Source organism: Mytilus californianus, unplaced genomic scaffold, assembly GCF_021869535.1.
Source record: "Mytilus californianus isolate M0D057914Y unplaced genomic scaffold, xbMytCali1.0.p SCAF_11, whole genome shotgun sequence".
Taxonomy (NCBI): Eukaryota; Metazoa; Mollusca; class Bivalvia; order Mytilida; family Mytilidae; genus Mytilus; species Mytilus californianus.
The window spans coordinates 4,453,028-4,475,235 of NW_026262593.1; the positions used below are offsets into that span (position 1 = coordinate 4,453,028).

General features: G+C 33.5%; 1 protein-coding gene across 1 annotated transcript in view; it reads left to right on the top strand.

Moving 5' to 3' along the window:
• Window positions 1-696: 696 nt before the first annotated feature.
• The window catches only part of LOC127720756 (coadhesin-like), a 31,972-nt gene continuing 10,460 nt past the window's right edge, over window positions 697-22,208 (top strand). Inside the window, exons 1-4 of the mRNA XM_052227510.1 lie at window positions 697-766; window positions 1,662-1,823; window positions 9,035-9,205; window positions 18,067-18,237. Coding sequence (XP_052083470.1) covers window positions 697-766; window positions 1,662-1,823; window positions 9,035-9,205; window positions 18,067-18,237 — 574 coding nt within the window. The remainder of the gene's footprint in view (window positions 767-1,661; window positions 1,824-9,034; window positions 9,206-18,066; window positions 18,238-22,208) is intronic.

Consider the following 22,208-nt stretch of genomic DNA (forward strand, 5'->3'; position numbering starts at 1 on the left):
ATAGAGTATATAAAAAAAGTAAGAAGATGTGGTATGATTGCGAATACGACATCTCTCCACCAGATAGGAAATGACGTAGAAGTTATCAACATGGCATAAACAAACACACAGCAAACAGCAAATTAAAATTCAGATTAAAAGAAGTCCGAGTCTGATGTTAGAATAGGAAACAGAAGAAACTAAGCAAAATGACAATGATCAAAATTAATTAACAAAGGACTACTAGCAGTTACTGACATGCCGGCTCCAGACCTCAATTAAACTAATCGAAAGATTATGTCTTCGTAATATGAAAATCCTAATATAATTTAATGCCTAGAACAGTGCCTTCAATGTTTATGATATAGGCCTTGGTAGATACAAGTGGCAGATTAAATTGTATTATATGCAAATAGCTAAATAAATGCAAACACTCAATTTTATTTATGTACAATCAAACTATTATTGCCAGTAAATGATTAATATAATAATGAGGATGCTGCAGCATTAATATATTAGAGTTGTTAGATTTATCAGCCATTTTTATAGTGTATATTTTCAATTTTCGTCTGAAAAGTAAACGGGTTTATATCCATTGCACTGCTTGTTTCAAGCGCTCATTTCATTATCTTTAGGAGAAAGAAAACAGAACCAACTTAATTTTATTGCTCTATGTCCTATTGAGAAGAAACATAATAAGACAGACTGAGCTATCAAATGGTCCAACAAGCTAAGTCACTAGTCTATGTGTTTGTCTTCGTAACATACAAGGCATTATCGTCTCCAGGTAAGTGTCAGTAGAATTTTAGTCGCAAAGGAGTAGGCCCCTTTTTGGCCCCAAAATATAGCAGTTTTACAAAATTGTTAAAATGTAAATATTTAGCTATTTATTGGAAAGAAGAATACTTCTGTTACATAAATATGGACTGTTTTTGACAATACAATGCACATGTATCGGGTACTAGCATCATTAAGTCATGCTAGATTACTGAAATCTTCGAAATTTTAGCATTTTGGTTAATTTTTAGACGGTTTCCTTCTGAAACGGAAGTGGCCGCATTTGTGTTCATTCTTAATATTTAAATGTAAGTTGTATTTGATGATAATACATAACATATATAAAAGTTGAGAATGAACACGGATGCGACCACTTTCATTTTTGACAAAAACCATCTGAAAAGTGATATATTATGGCATATTTGATAGATTTTTCATGTTTAAGCTTGAATTTGAGCGTCGTTGATGACTAAATCAGTTCAAATCTTTCACATAAACTAATTGAATCGACTGAAGTAGACACTAAAGTGTTTAAAAAGTGTCCAAAATCTTTCATCAGATGAACCTGAATTTTGAGGCCAAAATCGGCCCTTACCGGCCTACTCCTTTACCTAAGTCTTTTGAATTTGAATTTTAGTCAAAAGTATAATGAAAGTATACCATTTTAATCATGTAAGTCTGAACAAAATGTTGAAACACTGACGACATTTGCTGAATAATATCGAGAGGGTCCATATTGACTACAGTTATTCTAACAAATATTCATTTTTATATTTATCCGTAAGATTATGCAAATACATTTTTACAGAAGAGTACGTTCATCTGCATGTAAACCAACTTATGAGTTTGATTGTCCCTTTGGTATCTTTCGCCTCTTTCTGATTAAAAGATCTTATTTATTTCAGTTGGAAACCCATGTGATAATGTAGTTTGTGAAAATGGCGGAACGTGTCAGTCCGAAGGTTCATCGTACATTTGTAAATGTACAGACGGGTATTCTGGAGACAGCTGCGAGACACAGGAACCCAACAACAAAAGATATGTTCAAAGCAATAACCTTATAGCATGTAGGTGTACCTAACCTTTTCAAATAATAAATTGCTATGTAAAATGATGAACGCCATTGGCAACCGGCTGTATCAGCTTGAGGGTGTATCTTTGATATGTAAATGTTTTGAAGGAGTCACAACACTATTATCCGTATAATTAGCAAAATAATACAGGAAATGTTGTTGTCTATTTAATACAAGGTACTTGCAACAGCTCACAACAAGGTTTCAGCTCAAATAGTTTTGTTGTACAATATTACACAAGGGTTTTCTTAAACAATTAGGCTCTTATTTTTGAAAATCTGATTTCAGGTGTGTTGAAAATTTTCAATGTTCTTTTTATGTTTTGATATACATTTAAAAAGAAAGAAGATTCTGTATGATTGCCATGGAGACATCTATTCACCAGATACAACACGAAGTCGATTTACTGACTTTCTTGTTTTTAAAAGAACAAGTACCATCCTTTTACAAAAACGTTAGAATGCGCCAAGAAGAAGCAGAGGCGGATTAAGAGAGGGGGCTGGGGCCCGGCTCGCCGTATAGTGCTACATATATGGCTAATGCAGCCACTTTTTGCATGTTTCACTCCTAGCGTTGCCTAGTTTGCCTCCCATTTGAAATCCTTGATGCGCACCGAGAAGGAGAACATTGCTACTAATACATATTTATGTAATTGTAGGTCGAAACAAAAGGTGTGGTGGAGGTGGCGGGGGCGGATCATGTATGTATTTTTCACTTATTTGGATGTCCCATATTTTTATATTTTTTGCTACTTATATTAAAAAGATAACCTGTAATTATACATATTCTTGTTACGGATAAACCAAATGTAAGGATCACACCATTTAATGATAAATAGAAGTTTACCAACAATTAGAAAATCATTGAAAAAGCAAAAATAGACATCTTTAGACATATTATAAATACTTGAGAGAAAATAATCATTGAACGAAAAACATTTTTTTCTTACTTTTAAGTATAAATCACATAGAAAAGTAAATTTCAATATACTGCATAATTTCCATGCAGATAATCCATGTTCTGGTGTGACATGCTATTACGGCGGGTCCTGTTTTTCCGGGAGTTGTATCTGTGCTGCTGGATATTCTGGTACCAATTGCCTAACTGGTAAGCTTCAAATCTAGGTATTTTATTGATCAGCAATAAACTCATCATAGATAAATTTTGAGTCAGGCTTAACATTTTGTACGCATGACGCGCGTTTCGTCTACAGAAGACTCATCAGTGACGCTCGAATCTAAAAAATGAAAAGACCAAATAAAGTACAAAGGTCAAAAGCTTTGAGGACCCAGAATTCCGAAAGGTTTTGCCAACTTAAAATTGCATATTATATCTTAAAGGCCTTTTTTAAATTTCAACCCTTATGTTATTTTCTCAATGACCATTGATATTTTAGTACATCATAATTTACAGTGTACCTTTCATTTATAGCTCACCTGGCCCAAAGGACCAAGTGAGCTTTTCTCATCACTTGGCGTCCGTTCCCCGTCGTTCGTCGTCCTTCGTCCGTCGTCCGTTAACTTTTACAAAAATCTTCTCCTCTGAAACTACTTGGCCAAATTTAACCAATCTTGGCCACAATCATCATTGGGGTATCTAGTTTAAAATATGTGTCCGGTGATCCGGCCAACCAACCAAGATGGCTGCCATGGCTAAAAATAGAACATAGGGATAAACTGTAGTTTTTGCTTATATCTGTGAAACCAAAGCATTTAGAGCAAATCTGACGGGGTAAAATTGTTTATCAGGTCAAGATCTATCTGCCCTGAAATTTTCAGATGAATCAGACAACCCGTTGTTGGGTTGCTGCCCATGAATTGGTAATTTTAAGGAAATTTTGCCGTTTTTGGTTATTATCTTGAATATTATTATAGATAGAGATAAACTTTAAACAGCAATAATGTTCAGCAAAGTAAGATCTACAAATAAGTTAACTTAACCAAAACGGTCAGTTAAATCCTTAAGGAGTTATTGCCCTTTATAGTCAACTTTTAACCATTTTTCGTAAATTTTTGTAATCTTTTACAAAAATCTTCTCCTCTGAAACTACTAAGACAAATTTAACCAAACTTGTCTACAATCATCATTAGGATATCTAGTTTAAAAAATGTGTCCGATGACCCCGCCCGCGAACCAAGATGGCCGACATGGCTAAAAAATAGTACATAGGGTAAAATGCAGTTTTTGGCTCATATCTCTGAAACCAAAGCATTTAGAGCAAATCTGACGAGGATAAAATTGTTTATTAGGTCAAGATCTATCTGCCCTGAAATTTTCAGACTAATCAGGCAACACGTTGTTGGGTTGCTGCCCCTGAATTGGTAATTTTAAGAAAATTTTGCAGCTTTTGGTTATTATCTTGAATATTATTATAGATAGAGATAAACTGTAAACAGCAATAATGTACAGCAAAGGAAGATCTACAAATAAGTCAACATGACCAAAATTGTCAATTGACCCCTTAAGGAGCTATTGCCCTTTATAGTCATTTTTTTACAATTTTCATAAATTTTGTAAATTTTTGAAATTTTTACCAAATATTTTCCACTGTAACTACTGGGCCAAGTTCATTATAGATAGAGATAATAGTAAGGAGCAAGAATGTTCAGTAAAGTAAGATCTACAAACACATCACCATCACCAAAACACAATTTTGTCATGAATCCATCTGTGTCCTTTGTTAAATGTGCACATAGACCAAGGTGAGCGACACACGTCATTAACAGTCAGAGAAAAACATGACCTTGTGCAATGATGCTTATTTGCTTGTTGTAAGAACTGTTACTGTTGTTGTTACACTGTATACATATAGTAAAAAAGAAAGAAACAAGTCTCTCATTACCTTATTAATGATTTTATTTTAGTTGATAAATGCTATGGTGTCACCTGTGTTTATGGGCGTTGCTTTGAAGGCACGTGTATATGTAACGCTGGATACACCGGATCTACTTGTTCGTCATGTAAGTAACTACATAAGTCCCGCTGTAATCTCCTTTACATGTCAAACTCACTGACTTCGAAAGTAATTAAGTACCAGATGTAAGGGTAACAGGCCTGTGTTTCTGTTGTGTCGTAGTTCTCTTATATTTGATGTGTTTCCCTCAGTTTTAGTTTGTAACAAGGATTTGTTTTTTTCTTAATCGATTTATGAATTTCGAACAGCGGTATACTACTGTTGCCTTTATCTAGGTAAGCAGATAAATTTGACAAATATCACCTCATTTCGACAAAAACAGAAAACAAATTTGATAGTTAGATTTAATAAAAAACTACATGTCATTATGTTAGCTTCTTAACATCAGCTTACATGTACTTTTGAATAACTCAAGGGGTTGAGTGACTTGTAAAAATGTTGCCACTTGGACTTTGTTAAATATAAAGAAGCATCCGATTGAAATAGTGAATTAAAGCCACTCCCTCGGACAGGGAGAGTGCCGCGCTCTGTGCACCTAAACGCAAAATTGAAACAAATTTTTGAGACAAAACGTAGGTTGCATGTTGCAAGAAGTATTTTTCTCACCTCCACTTAACTCATTTTCCTCAGAGGCAGTCATAGTATCGCAAATTTTATACCAATAGACATCCTCTCCAGAACCTACGACAAGTTTATTGATGAAATGCTTTTACCTTGAATTTACATTACACATTTGCTACTGTACAATTGACAAACAACAACCCACCATGAAATTAAAATGGATTTGGACAACCGCTACCGTACATGTACTTTTACTGTCAACACTGTGCAAGAGTTACTAATAAATTGCATACATAACCTTAACTACTTAGTAACAAAAACTATATATGTATATGTAAATGTATATGTGCATGTGTATATTTTGTTTTAGACGATAATTGCTACGGTGTCAGCTGTCAGAATGGAGGTTATTGTTCAGGTGGTAGCTGCCTCTGTCTATCACCATATACCGGATCAAACTGTCAATTACGTATGTGTTAATAAAATAAGCAGATTACTCCAGAAAGTAAAAACCAAGTCAACGAATCATTAAATTTAACACTACATATTTGTTGATATGAATTTATTAATTCAGCTTTTTGTGTGGTGTTTGTAGACTGTTGTTTGTGAAGTGTTTTGGAGACGGTTTGTTTGGTGTTTTGTAGACTGTTGTTTGTGTGGTGTTTTGTAGACTGTTGTTTGTGTGGTGTTCTGTAGACTGTTGTTTGTGTGGTGTTCTGTAGACTGTTGTTTCTGTAGTGTTGTGTAGACTGTTGCTTGTATGGTGTTATGTAGACTGTTGTTTCTGTAGTGTTGTGTAGACTGTTGTTTGTGAGTTGTTTTGTAGACTGTTTGTGAGTTGCTTCGTAGACTGTTTGTGAGTTGTTTTGTAGACTGTTTGAGTGGTGTTTTGTAGACTGTTGTTTGTGAGGTGTTTTGTTGACTGTTGTTTGTGTTTTCGTCGTTTTCCAACTCTCTACGACTTTTGGTTTTTATCAACTATCCATGAGAGACCACATAACATGATAATAAGAAACTTAAAGTTACCGCACGGACTTCAACAATGAACTTAACCAATACCGCAAAGAAAGATATAATTGACAAATATAAAACAATTCAAACGAGACAAAAGAGAGATTGCAATAATAATTTGTTCTTCAGAAATTGTAAATGGTGGATGGAGTGCATATTCAGCAACGTCGGGTTGTTCTGTTAATTGTGGCGGAGGGTCTATGTCGTATTCTCGCAGTTGCACAAATCCAGCACCAGCTAACGGTGGAGCTTCCTGTTCCGGTTCTAGTACTAAATCAGAGTCTTGTAACACTCACAGTTGTCCAGGTAGGAGCTATATACAAGCGCAAGGCTATTAACCATATAATACTAACAAGGTTTTTTTTTCTACAACATATACCCGGTAACTGTCTCTTTATTATCATTCTAAAGCTATATTAATGCTGGTCCTTTACAGATGTATGCCAATTACTAGAGTTTTAATTTCTATATTTCAAATTGATTTGGCAAGAATGGCTAGTGAATTTAAATATAAGGACAGAAAACCTGACCATAGGCTATGTTATATAATAATTACACTGTGTTATTCATCTATTTCAATTAACTGAAAATGGACGTTGTAAAGAATTTTTAGAAAAATCATTCTATTTTAGTTAATGGTGGATGGAGCGGTTGGACTTTGGCTTCCGGTTGTAGTGCTGCTTGCGGTAGTGGATCAATATCGTATTCTCGTACTTGCAACAATCCAGCACCAGCCCACGGTGGAACTTACTGTTCCGGTTCTAGCACTAAATCAGAGTCTTGTAACACTCACAGTTGTCCAGGTAGGAGCTATATATTAACACAATGCTGCTTACCATATACTTCAAACAAATTTTGGTACTCACAAGATATGTGTTCGTTAGAAGAAAAACAATAATAGAAAAATTACCAAGTTGACCTTTACACGAAGACATTTGAAGGTCATTTTGATTAATAAACCAATCAGACAATAGACAAACAAACAGGACAACATATAACGATAAACAGATTTTTATGAATTTTAGAATACTTCAGAATTATAGCAATGATTTACTAGGAAGCTAGCGTGGCACTAAGAAACGCTTTTAGATTATGTTTTTTTTCCATAAATGCTATGGCGAATGTTTTATTCTGCCATGAGATTAAATTAATTGAATGTTTTTTTTTAAATCTACTCAGAGTTACAAATGATAGCGTTAATTCCTTTTTGAGTATTTATAGTTTTGGCTATCAAAATATCTAGTTTGGGCGTTTATGGTGAATGTAAATCTAGAGGAGTGCATTTTTAGAACGTCAAACAATTCGAAATATGGTGAAAATTCATATAAATGACCGATATAAACTATACTACAAAAGACACATTTTTTAATTATTGTTAGACTATATGAACAAATGTTTCGTTTATTTTTATAGCGTTATACTGTCCCTTTATTGTTATGCTAATATCATATGCATGCTGATCCTTAATTATAAAGTGGTTTGCCAATTATTGGAATTTTAACTTTTATAATTTAATTCTATTTAGTAAGTATGACCAGCGAATATTCATGTAAAAACAGTAAAGCCGATCGAAAAATTCCACCTTAAAGATATTTCTTTTCTCCAACCTGGTTTGTGAAAAAATCGTCCTATTTTAGTTAATGGTGGATGGAGCGGTTGGACTTTGGCTTCCGGTTGTAGTGCTGCTTGCGGTAGTGGATCAATATCGTATTCTCGTACTTGCAACAATCCAGCACCAGCCCACGGTGGAACTTACTGTTCCGGTTCTAGCACTAAATCAGAGTCTTGTAACACTCACAGTTGTCCAGGTAGGAGCTATATATTAACACAATGCTGCCTACCATATACTTCAAACAAATTTTGGTACTCACAAGATGTGTTCGTTAGAAGAAAAACAATAATAGAAAAATTACCAAGTTGACCTTTACACGAAGACATTTGAAGGTCATTTTGATTAATAAACCAATCAGACAATAGACAAACAAATAGGACAACATATAAAGTTAAACAGATTTTTATGAATTTGAGAATACTTCAGAATTATAGCAATGATTTACTAGGAAGCTAGCGTGGCACTAAGAAACGCTTTTAGCTTTTTTTTTTTTTTTTCCATAAATGCTATGGCAAATGTTTTATTCTGCCATGAGATTAAATTAATTGAATGTTTTTTTTTAAATCTACTCAGAGTTACAAATGATAGCGTTAATTCCTTTTTGAGTATTTATAGCTTTGGCTATCAAAATATCAAGTTTGGGCGTTTATGGTGAAGGTAAATCTAGAGGAGTGCATTTTTAGAACGTCAAACAATTCGAAATATGGTGAAAATTCATATATAAATGACCGATATAAACTATACTACAAAAGAGACATTTTTTAATTATTGTTAGACTATATGAACAAATGTTTCGTTTATTTTTACAGCGTTATACTGTCCCTTTATTGTTATGCTAATATCATATGCATGCTGATCCTTAATTATAAAGTGGTTTGCCAATTATTGGAATTTAAACTTTTATAATTCAATTCTATTTAGTAAGTATGACCAGCGAATATTCATGTAAAAACAGTAAAGCCGATCGAAACAATTCTACCTTAAAAATATTTCTTTTCTCTAACCTGTAAATAATGTGTTTCTTATGTTATTTAGTATCCTGTATCATTATTATTCTGTTTCAAATGAATGCAAATCGAAGTGGTTTGTAAAAAAATTCTATTTTAGTTAATGGTGGATGGAGCGGTTGGAGTACGGCTTCTGGTTGTACTGTTGCCTGCGGTGGTGGATCAATATCGTATTCACGTACTTGCAACAATCCAGCACCCGCCCACGGTGGAACTTCCTGTTCCGGTTCTAGCACTAAATCAGAGTCTTGTAACACTCACAGTTGTCCAGGTAGGAGCTATATACCAACACAATGCTGTTTACCATATAATTCAAACGAATTTTGTTAGGAGAAAAAAACAATAATAGAAAAATTATCAAGTAGACCTTTATACAAAAACATTTAAAGGTCATTTTGATAATTGGAATCATGAAAACCAATCTGACAAACAGACAAACAAATAGGACAACAAAATATAATGTTAAACAGATTTTCATGATTTTTTTAAAAGATTACTTCAGAATTATAGGAATGATTTTCTAGGAAGCTAGCGTGGCACTAAGAAACGCTTTTAGCTTTACCTTTTTCCATAAATGCTATGGCGAGTGTTTTATTCTGCCATGAGATTAAATTAATTGAAAGTTATTTTAGAATCTACTCGGAGTTACAAATGATAGCAATAATTCCATCAGCCTTTTGAGTATTTATAGGCGTTGGCTTTCAAAAGATCGAGTTTGAGCATTTCTAGTGAAGGTTAATCCAGCAGAGCGAATTTTTAGAACGTCAAAAAATTCCAAATATGGTGAAAATTCAAATAAATGACTGATATAAATTATACTACAAAAGACACATTTTTAATTATTGTTAGACTATATGAACAAATGTTTCGTTTGTTTCTACAGCGTTATACTGTCCCTTTCTTATTATGCTAATAGCATATGCATGCTGATCCTTAATTATAAAGTGGTTTGCCAATTATTGGAATTTAAACTTTTATAATTCAATTTTATTAAGTAAGTATGACCAGCGAATATTCATGTAAAAACAGTAAAGCCGATCGAAACAATTCTACCTGAAAAATATTTCTTTTCTCTAACCTGTAAATAATGTGTATCTTATGTTATTTAGTATCCTGTATCATTATTATTCTGTTTCAAATGAATGCAAATCGAAGTGGTTTGTAAAAAAAATTCTATTATAGTTAATGGTGGATGGAGCGGTTGGAGTACGGCTTCTGGTTGTACTGTTGCCTGCGGTGGTGGATCAATATCGTATTCACGTACTTGCAACAATCCAGCACCCGCCCACGGTGGAACTTCCTGTTCCGGTTCTAGCACTAAATCAGAGTCTTGTAACACTCACAGTTGTCCAGGTAGGAGCTATATACCAACACAATGCTGTTTACCATATAATTCAAACGAATTGTGTTAGGAGAAAAACAATAATAGAAAAATTATCAAGTAGACCTTTATACAAAAACATTTAAAGGTCATTTTGATAATTGGAATCATGAAAACCAATCTGACAACCAGACAAACAAATAGGACAACAAAATATAATGGTAAACAGATTTTCATGAATTTTTTAAAGATTACTTCAGAATTATAGAAATGATTTTCTAGGAAAAAGTAAAATCACAAAAAATACTGAACTTCCTGTTCCGGTTCTAGCACTAAATCAGAGTCTTGTAACACTCACAGTTGTCCAGGTAGGAGTTTTATGCCAGCGAATGTCTATTAACCATATAATTCAAACAATATCCTCAGAAACATTTGGTACTCATATTTTTGTTTGTTAGAAAAAACTTAATAATAGGACAAAGAGAACATTGATATTTACACAAAACGATCTAAGGGTGATTTTGTAATTACTAATCTTTTCTAAGGACAACAAAATCAAACGTTAAGCAGATTTTCATGAAAATAAGATTACTTCAGAACTATAGAAATTATTTTCTTCGAAGCTAGCGTGTCACTATTAAGAATGGCTTTTATCTGTACAATTTTTCCTTAAATGCTATGCCAAATGTCTGATACTTGCATGAGATTTAATTAATGCAATGTTACCTAAGAATCTACTCAGAGATACAAAATATAGCTTTAATTCCATCTGCTTTTTGAGTATTTATATTCTTTGCATTCAAAATATCGAGTTTGAGCGTTTTTGATGAAGGTAAATGCAGAAGAGCGCTTCAAAAAACAAAATGTTTTATTTTTCATATGGTAAAAATTCATGTTAATGACCGATATAAACCTTCCTACAAAAGAACCATTTCAAAATTATTGGAATACTATGTGAACCAATTTTTCGTTTATTTCTTCAGTGTATAACTGTTTTATAATTATTCTAAAACTATATACAAGCTGATACTTCAAAGCGTTATGGCAATTATTGGAATTTTAACTTTAATAATTTAACTTGATTTGCAAGTATAACCAACGCATATTAATGTAAGGACAATAAACCCGATCTCAAGCCATTCGATTTTAAAGATTTTTTTTTCTACTAACTTTGATTTTTATGTAATGTTCTCAAGTATACAGGGATATTTATCTGTTTCAGCTAATTGCAAATGGAAGTAGTATGTAAAAACTTTTAAAGACAAATTTGTCTTTTTTCAGTTAATGGTGGATGGAGTGGTTGGACATCGACTTCCGGTTGTACTGTTGCCTGCGGTGGTGGATCAATGTCGTATTCTCGTACTTGCAACAATCCTTCCCCTGCTCACGGAGGAACCGATTGTTCCGGATCTAGTACAACATCAGGAAAATGTAACACTCATGCTTGTCCAAGTATGTTTTCAATAAAAATTTCATGTCTACAAACTAACTCATGATTTCTTTTAGTAAGTACTATATTCTATAATAGTAAAATAACGCCAGCGATTTCTGGTGAAGAGAATACGGAAAAAATAAAAAAAAGGAAAAATACAAAGTTCAGGAAATGATCAAAATTATTATCTCAATCTTGGTCTTAAATAAGTAGGTCAACAAGGACTTCTTCTTTATATCTTAAATCTTCAATTTTGTCGTTATATTTTAAACACTTTTCCTACTTTCTAGGTTTCTGTTTAGCTAGTGTATATTTTTTTCTCTGTACGGTAAAACATAGTTACAAAGAACAAAATAACCACAGACACAAATGATATTGGAAATGATCTTTAAAAACAAGGTCTTAGGACATTTTAATTTGTTAAAATCAAAACCGAATTAAAATGAAGTAAAATTAGAACAGTCAAAAAGTTTAATTACAAGCAATTAGGAAATTAATATGATGACGATTTTATCAAAGAAAGTTCTGTCTTTTTATGTTCAAGTTGATGGTGGCTGGAGTGATTGGGCATTGACTTCCAATTGCAATGCTGTCTGTGGTGGTGGAACACATTCGTATTCAAGAAGTTGCAACAATCCTACTCCTGCCAACGATGGGGCCAGTTGCTCTGGGTCTAGTACAAAAACAGAGTCATGTAACACCCACAGTTGTCCAAGTATGTTATGTAAAATATGCATCTATGTGTTTACTTGTATTTACATATGCTAATAATTTAACGTTTAAGAAATCTTGAAAAATTTTGATGATTAACAGTTGTTAAGACATACAATTTGACGGAAAAGGTCACCTTTAGCTAGCAGTTGTACCTGTGACGAGGGAGACACGTCCAATTTGTTACATTTTCCTTCAGAAAGTAAATGTATCAACTGCGCCTTAGCTTGGGATTAACACAAAATTTCTACAACGTATAACTGTCCCTTTATTATCATGCTAAAACTATATGCATTCTGATCCTTGGTCTGCTAATTATTGGCAATGTAACCGTTGCACAAGTAATTCAATTTGATTTGGTAAGTATGGCCAGTGAAAATTAATGTTAAAACAGTAAAGTCGATCAAAACCATTTCATTTTTATGCCCCACCTACGATTGTAGAAGGGCATTATGTTTTTCGGTCTGTGCGTCCGTTCGTTCGTCCGTTCGTCCGTCCGTCCGTTCGTCCGTCTATCCCGCTTCAGGTTAAAGTTTTTGATCAAGGTAGTTTTTGATAAACTTGAAGTCCAATCAACTTGAAACTTAGTACACATGTTCCCTATGATATGACCTTTCTAATTGTATTGCCAAATTAGAGTTTTAACCCAAATTTCACGGTCCACTGAACATAGAAAATGATAGTGTGAGTGGGGCATCCGTGTACTATGGGCACATTTTTGTTATGATATTATTTTCTTCAACCAATCTGCAAATACTTTGTATGTTATGTTCATAAGTATACAGTATTTTTAATCTGTTTCAATTGAATGCAAATGGAAGTGGTTTGTGAAAACGTATTTAGAAAAATCGTTCTATTCAAGTAAATGGTGGATGGAGCGGTTGGACTGCGGCTTCTGGTTGTACTGTTGCCTGCGGTGGTGGATCAATGTCGTTTTCACGTACTTGCACCAATCCAGCACCAGCCCATGGTGGAAATTCCTGTTCCGGTTCTAGTACTAAATCAGAGTCTTGTAACACTCACAATTGTCCAGGTAGGAGTTTTATGCCAGCGAAAGTCTATTAACTATATAATTCAAACAATTTCTGCAGAAACTTTCGGCACTCATAATATTTGTTTGTTAGACGAAAAATAATAATAGGAAAATGAGCAAATTGACCAGACTACAAAACGATTTAAAGGTTATTTAAATCAAGAAAATCAATCTGTTCTAAAGACAACAAAATCTAACGTTAGGCAAAATTTCATGAAAATTAGATTACTCAAGAACTATAGAAATGATTTAATAAGAAGCTAGCGTTGCACTGAGAACGCTTTAAGATGTACCTTTTTTTCATTAAATGTTATGGCGAATGTTTGATACTGGTATGATATTTGATTAATGCAAAGATACCTTAAAATTCATCATAGTTACAAATGATAGCATTTATTCCATCTGCTACAAAAGACGCATTTTATAATTATTGGTATTTATGTGAACATATTTTTTCGTTGATTTTTACAACCTCTAACTGCCCTTTTATGATAATTCTACCTCTATATGCAAGCTGATCCTTCAATGTGCTATGACAATTATTTAAACATTTATAATTAAACTTGATTTGGCAAATACAAATGTATAAACAGTGAATATTAATGTAAGGACAAATCCGATCTCGAGCTATTCGATTTTTAAAATTTGTTCGACCAAACTTGATTTGTTTGTTATGCTAGCAAGTATACTGAGTTATTCATCTGTTTCAGTTAATTGCAAATGGAATTAGTATGTAAAAATCTTATAATAAAAAACCTGTCCTTTTTCAGTTAATGGTGGATGGAGCGGTTGGACTGCGACTTCTGGATGTACAGTTGACTGTGGTGGTGGATCAATGTCGTATTCACGTACTTGCAACAATCCAGCACCAGCCCACGGAGGGACCGATTGTTCCGGATCTAGTACAACATCAGAAAAGTGTAACACTCATGCTTGTCCGAGTATGTTTTCAGTAAAACTAGTTACATATTCATTAGTCATGTCTATAAAATAACTGATGATTCCATTTGATACGTACTTTGTTTTATAATGGTAAATTAACGCCAGCGATGTCTGGTGAACATCTGTTCTTTATACATGTAACCACAACACCCTTATAATGTTCGTACAGCAGAAGGTACAGTTGTGGCCGTGTTTGGACCTGCTCATTCACAACAAAAATCATTTAGCTTCTTTAAAAACCTTTCGGAAAAAAGAGATTTTTTTGCGCTGTTTTTTGACACATTTAAATCTTCAATTTAAAGAAAGTTTGGAACACTTTAATTTTGTTTGAGCCAATATATCCCAAAATCGTACTTTCGCCTTTGACACCCGTTGAATTTGTTTTATATTGATAATTTTACCCAGAAATACAAATTTAAATGTTTAAAACTGAATGCGGTAATATGATCAAACTTTTATTCACGATTATTTGAAGCATTTACCATTGTAACAATTTAGTTGAATTAAAAGGTTAAAACATTACCCAAACCATCAGCAATGGTCGTTTGTGGGTGTTTAGGCTCGTAGAAAGAGTCATTTTAAAATATGTTTTAAAATACATTGATGTGTCGTTCACTGTAAGATATGTTCACTGATAATGTTATAATAGGAATAACACACCATTCATTTGGTGATTAACCAATGATAATGTGACATGAAAACCTGAAATTGAGAGAAAGACGGAATAAAAAAGGTAAAACAAAAATGAAGGGATGAAGGGATGAAAAGTGCCTTTCATATCCACATTATTATATCAAAAAGTAAAATCACAAAAATACTGAACTCCGAGGAAAATTCAAAAAGGAAAGTCCCCAATCAAATGGCAAAATCAAAAAAAACAAACACATCAAACGAATGGATAACAACTGTCATATTCCTGACTTGGTACAGGCATTTTCTTATGTAAAAAATGGTGGCTTGAATCTGATTTTATAGTTAGCTAAACCTCTCACTTGTATGACAGTCGCATCAAATTCCATTATATTGACAACGATGCATGAACAAAACAAACAGACACAATAGGTAAAAATGTCAAATATAGGGGTACAGCAGTCAGCATTGTGTTATCATCTTAATCACTATAAAAACTAACAAATGTAACGAAGAATCACAAAAAGGGCAAACATCAAATTTAACATCCTCATTTTGCTTATATTATAAGACTTTATTTATCTATGTAAAATCCACACATAAAGGATGGAAGGTTTTAAGTACTGGCGTAAACTCGCGCGTTTGAAATTCGCACAGGTAGACATAAAATAATTTTGTCGTTCAAAGTATGACGGGATACATAAAAACAGAGTCACGTAAAATGGATATAACAAAAAACAGACTTAACAGTAAAAGTAATATTAATAAACAAAATAAAATAATTGTGTGGTACAAAGTATGACGATATTTTAAAATTAGTCTTAAATATGTAGTTTAGCAAGGACTTCTATAGATCTTAAATCTTAAATGTTTCGTCACATTTGAAACATGCTATCTTCTAGGTTACTATTTTGCTAGTGTATATTTTTTCTATATGGTTAAGCAAAGCTAGAGGGAACGAATAACCTTCGCCAACAAAAATTGAAAATAATCTTTATAAATAAGGTCTTAGGATTTTTGTAAAGTATATGTAAAAACCCGAATTGAAACAAAATAAAATTAAAACTGTCAATTAGTTTAATGACAAACAGTAAGAAAAATAATATGAAGATGTTTTTATTAATGAAAGGTGTTTCTTTCTTTATTCAAGTCAATGGTGGTTGGAGTGATTGGACATTGACTTCCGGTTGTAATGCTGTCTGTGGTGGGGGAACACAATCGTATTCAAGAAGTTGCAATAACCCTACGCCAGCCAATGACGGAGCCAGTTGCGCCGGATCTAGTTCAAAAACAGAGTCATGTAACACTCATAGTTGTCCAGGTATGTTATGTAAAATATACATGTATGTGCAGAATTATATTTAAATTTGTCATGCTCATTATTTAAGGTTTTATAAATCATGAAAACACATTTGATATTTAAAAGTAAATGAGCCATAGAATTTAACCAGCCAACGTTGGAGCTTCCTGTTCCGGTTCTAGCGCTTAATCAGAGTCTTGTTACACTCACAGTTGTCCAGGTAGGAGCTTTATATAACTCTAAGGCTATCATCTATATAATACAAACAAGTATGGTATTTGATTGATCCAAAGTAACCTTAGAATGTACTCTGAGTTACAAAATGTACATGAGATAGCGTAGATTCCGTTTGCCTTTTGAATATTTATATTTCAACTACCCCAGTCAAAGTTGACCTTAGAAGAATTTGGCTATTTTTTAAAGTATTTTGGTCATATAGCTCTTCAACTGTTTCGGTTCTTATACATCCTCGGCTTTCAAATATTCGGCTTTGAGCGTTCCTGATGAGGGTAAATCCAGAAAAGCGTTTCGGACGTATGAAATTATTTAACGTGTTGTTTTGATTTTTTATAGCCTTTGGTTTTCAAAATATCGATTTCGAACTTTCTGATGAAGGTAAACATGAAACATAAAGCACTTGAAACACCAAATATTTCCTTTTTTTTAATAAGTTAAACAAAGTCAAATATGTTGAAAATTCATATAAATGACCGATATAAACTATACTACAAAGAAGCATTTTATAATGATTGGTATACTATGGGAACAATGTTTTTTCGTTTATTTTTACAACGTCTAACTGTCCTTTTATTAGTATTCTAAAACTATATACAAGCTGATCCCTAAAGTGCTGTGACAATTATTGAAATTTGACTTTTATAGTCTAGCTAAGATTTTTTTTCGACCAACATGCAGAAGATTGTAATGTTATGTTATAAAAGAGGGACGAAAGATACCAGAGTGACAGTCAAACTCATAGATCGAAAACAAACTGAAAACGCCATGGCCAAAAATAAAAAGACAATCAGACAAATAATAGTACAGATGACACAACATAGAAAACTTAAGACTAAGCAACACGAACCCCACCAAAAACTGGGGGTGATCTCAGGTGCTTCGGAAGGGTAAGCAGATCCTGCTCGACATGTGGCACCCGTCGTATCAAGTATATTGTGTTATATATCGGTTTCAATTGGTTACAAAAAGAAGTGGTTTTTCAAGAATTATTTTTAAACAAATCCTCCTGTTTTAGTTAATGGTGGATGGAGCGGTTGGGCTGCGGCTTCTGGTTGTAGTGTTGCCTGCGGTGGTGGATCAATATCGTATTCACGAACTTGCACCAATCCTACCCCAGCTCACGGAGGAACCGCCTGTTCCGGTTCTAGCACTAAATCAGAGTCTTGTAACACTCACATGTGTCCAGGTAGGAGGTATATGCCAGCGCAAGGCTATTAACCATACAATATAAAAACAATTTGCAGATACGTCTGGTACTCACACAATGTGTTTGATAGATGAAACATAATTTTTGAAAAATAAGCATTATTGAACGTGATTTGGTTAGAATGACCAGTAAATATTAATGTAAAGACAAAACACTCAATCTCAAGCCATTCTATTGTCAAGATATGTTTTTTCTGCAACCAATCTGTAAAACATTTTATGTTATGCTATTTAGTATACTGTGTTATTCATCTGTTTCAATTGATTGCAAAAGAAAGCAGTTTGTAAAAAAACATATTTAAAAAATCGTCCTGTTTTAGTTAATGGTGGATGGAGCGGTTGGACTACGAATTCTGGTTGTACTGTTGCCTGCGGTGGTGGATCAATGTCGTATTCACGTATTTGCAACAATCCAGCACCCGCCCACGGTGGAACTTCCTGTTCCGGTTCTAGCACTAAATCAGAGTCTTGTAACACTCACATGTGTCCAGGTACGAGCTATATGTCAGCCCACGGATATTAACAATATAATACAAACAAGTTTTGAGGATACTTTTAGTACTCACAATATGATTGTGCTTTTTAGAAAAAGAATTAATAGAAATATGAGCAATACACTGATGTAATTGATTTGAATGTCATTTGAATTAACGATTGTAATCATGAAAACCAATCTGTTTTAAAGACAACAGAATCCAAGGACAGGCACTTTTCATGAATTTTTCACTACCTCAGAATATAATTGTTTACTAGGTAGCTAGCGTGACACGAACACGACGGGTGCCACATGTGGAGCAGGATCTGCTTACCCTTCCGGAGCACCTGAGATCATCCCCAGTTTTCGGTGGAGTTCGTGTTGCTCAGTCTTTAGGTTTCTATGTTGTTTTGTGTACTGTTGTTTGTCTTTTTCTTTTTTAGCCATGGCTTTGTCAGTTTATTTTTGACTCGTGAGTTTGAATGTCCCTTTGGTATCCTTCGTCTCTCTTTTGAAAACTTTTTAAGTTGTACCTTTTTCTCCATAAATGCATTTGCGAAGTTTATTATCTGATATCAAATTTAATCATTTCAAAGTTACGTGATGTTAGTTTACACAGTTTTGAGTGATGGATATTTATTTTCAATACAACGGAATTATAAACAACTGTCATTCAAGTGATAGGTTAAGCTAGCTATAAAGCCATGTTTAACCTTCAATTTTCTTCGCAAATTTCTGTACCCAGGCAGGAATATGACAGTTTTTTCTCACTTGTTTCGTGATTGATAGTGTTTTATTTTGTCAGTTTTTATGGACTTCCAATTTTGAACTTATCTTGGAGTTTTTTTTGTTGTTGTAATTTTTTAACCTTTGAATGTGCTCAAAGTTTACATGAAATAGCCTTGACTCGATCTGGTTTTTTCAAGTATCTATTGTCTTTGCATTCAAAATATTGGGTTTGAGCGTTACTCATGAAAATAAATCCAGAAGGACAATTCATATACTCACATCAGCGTCATATGAAAGTAAAACAATTCCAGATATGGCGAAAATGTTTTTTAAAAGACAAATATAAATAATACTACAAAAGACGAATTTCGTAATTATTGGTATACTATGAGAACAAATTCGACGGCTATTTGTACAACCTATCTCTTTCTCTTAATGCTGAAGTTTTAAACGTGCTAATTCTTCAAAGTGCGATGACAATTATTGGAATTGAAACTTTTATGATTAAACGTGATTTTGCAAAAATGAGCAGTGAATATTAAATTAGAGACAATAAACCTGATCTCAAGCCATTCATTTCCAGACTTTTTTCTGCAACTTATCTGTAAATAATTTCTTGTTATGCTATTAAGTATACTGTGTTATTAATCTGTTTCAATTGATTGCAAATGGACGTTGTTTGTAAAAAATATTCAGAAAATCGTCCTGTTTTAGTTAATGGTGGATGGAGTGGTTGGACAGAGGCTCCTGGTTGTACTGTTGCCTGTGGTGGTGGATCAATATCGTATTCACGTACTTGCACCAATCCTACCCCAGCTCACGAAGGGGCTGATTGTTCCGGTTCTAGCACTAAATCAGAGTCATGTAACACTCACATTTGTCCAGGTAGGAACTTTATACCAACACAATGCAAATAACCATATAATACAAACAAATGTGGAAGATACTTTAGTACTCACAACATGTGTTTTTTAGAAGATAAATAATGAAAGAAAATAAGCAAGTAGTGTGTACTCAGAATTAACAATATATAGCGTTAACTACATCTCCTGTGTGATAGTATTTATAGTATTTTGCTTTCTAAAATATTGGGGTTGGACATTACTAATGCAGGTAAAGCATGAAGAACATTTCGAACACACACAATTGTTTTCATTTTATGAAAGTAAAACAATTCCAAATATGGTGAAAATTCATTTTAAATGACCGATATACCATATGACTATACTACAAAAGACGCATTTCATAATAATTAGTATATTATTTGAACATATTTCACGTTTATTTCTACAACGTATTACTTTCCCTTTATGCTGAAGTTATAAACCTGCTGATGCTGCAAAGTGCTTTGACAATCATTGGAATTGATACCTTTATGATTTAATGTGTTATGGTAAAAATGACCAGTGAATATCAATGTAAAAACAATCAGCCCGATCTCAAGCCATTCCATTTTTAAGATATTTTTTTATGTACAACCAATTTGCAGATCTTTTTATGTTATGCTTTTAAGTATACTGTATTATTCGTCGTTTCAATTGATTGCAAATAGAAGTTGTTTGTAACAACACATTAAAACAAATCGTTCTGTTTAAGTTGATGGTGGATGGAGCAGTTGGACTGCGGCATCTGGTTGTACTGTTGCCTGCGGTGGTGGTTCAATGTCGTATTCACGTATTTGCAACAATCCTACCCCAGCTCACGAAGGAGCCGATTGTTCCGGTTCTAGTTCTAAATCAGAGTCTTGCAACACTCACAATTGTCCAGGTAGGAGCGTTATATCAGCGCATATTATACAAAAAGTTTTTCGGATTTTTTTTGTACTCACAATATGTTTTGTTAGAAAGCGTTAATTCCATCTGCCATTTGAATATTTAAAGTCTTTGGCTTTCTAAATGTCGAGGTAAATCTTTCTGATGAAGGAAAAACCAGAAGAGCGCTTTGGAAACACCATTAGTAAATTTTTTGAAAGTGAAACAATGCCAAATATTGAGAAAGTTCATATAAATGGCAGATATAACTAGACTACATTTTGTAGTGCTTGGTATACTATGTGAACAAATTTGTCGTTTATTTCTACAACGTATAACTGTCTCTTAAACAATATGCTAAAATTATATAGATGTTGATTGTCAAAAAAGAGGTAGGTCAATAATTGGTATTTAAACTTTTATAATTCAACGTGATTTGGTAAGAATGACCATTCAACATAAATGTAAGTAAGAACAATAAACCCGATCTAAAAAAACATTTGAGTTTTCAGATAATTTTTTTCTTATACCAATTTGCAAATAATTTTTATACTATGCTATTAAGTAAGCTATTTAATTCATCTGTTTCAATTGATTGTAAATGGAAGTGGTTTGTACAAAAATATTCAGAAAGATCGTTCTATTTTAGTTAATGGTGGATGGAGCGACTGGACAGCAGCTTCTGGTTGTACTGTTGCCTGCGGTGGTGGATCCATGTCATATTCACGAACTTGCAACAATCCCACCCCTGCTTACGAAGGGGCCGATTGTGACGGTTATAGCACGAAATCAGTGTTTTGCAACACTCACAGTTGTCCAGGTAGGAGCTATGTACCCTTGGAAGGCTATTAACCATATAATACAAACAAATAGATCACTTTCAATTTCGTTGCATTTCTGTCAAAACTTTGATTTTAGTGAACATCTTTCGTGCGTCTAAGGGCATCGTCACTTCCTTCCGATGTTGAGAGGGAGGTTGAAAAAAAATTGATGTAGTTTTGCACGAACTATCCGGCAAATTAAATTCTTATAATTGATAATCAGCATTGCTGTCATTATGAAATTGCGATTAAATACCTACAGAACAAGCATTATTTTTTTAGTTTCTCCTACATAATAACGATCACGAAATTGCTTGATGAGCTTTAATAGTGCAGGGATACGGTCCCCTATATCTGGTAAATAACGTCATAAAGGCGAGCATTATTGATGAACTTTTCCGGTGAAGGACATCACTCAAAAGTGGTCTCTCCTGCAGATAGTATTCACAATATATATTTGTCAGAAGAAAAATAATAATAGAACAATAGTCAAGTAGAATTTTGTACAAAACGGTTTGAAGGTCATTTTTATAAACGATTGGAGACGTGAAAACCAATCTGTTGTAAGAATAACAAAATCTTAGAACAAACAGATGTACATGAATTTCTGACAACATTCTGAAATATAGAAATGGTTAACTAGGAAGCTAGCTTGACTCTTGGAAACGCTTTTAGCTATACCTATT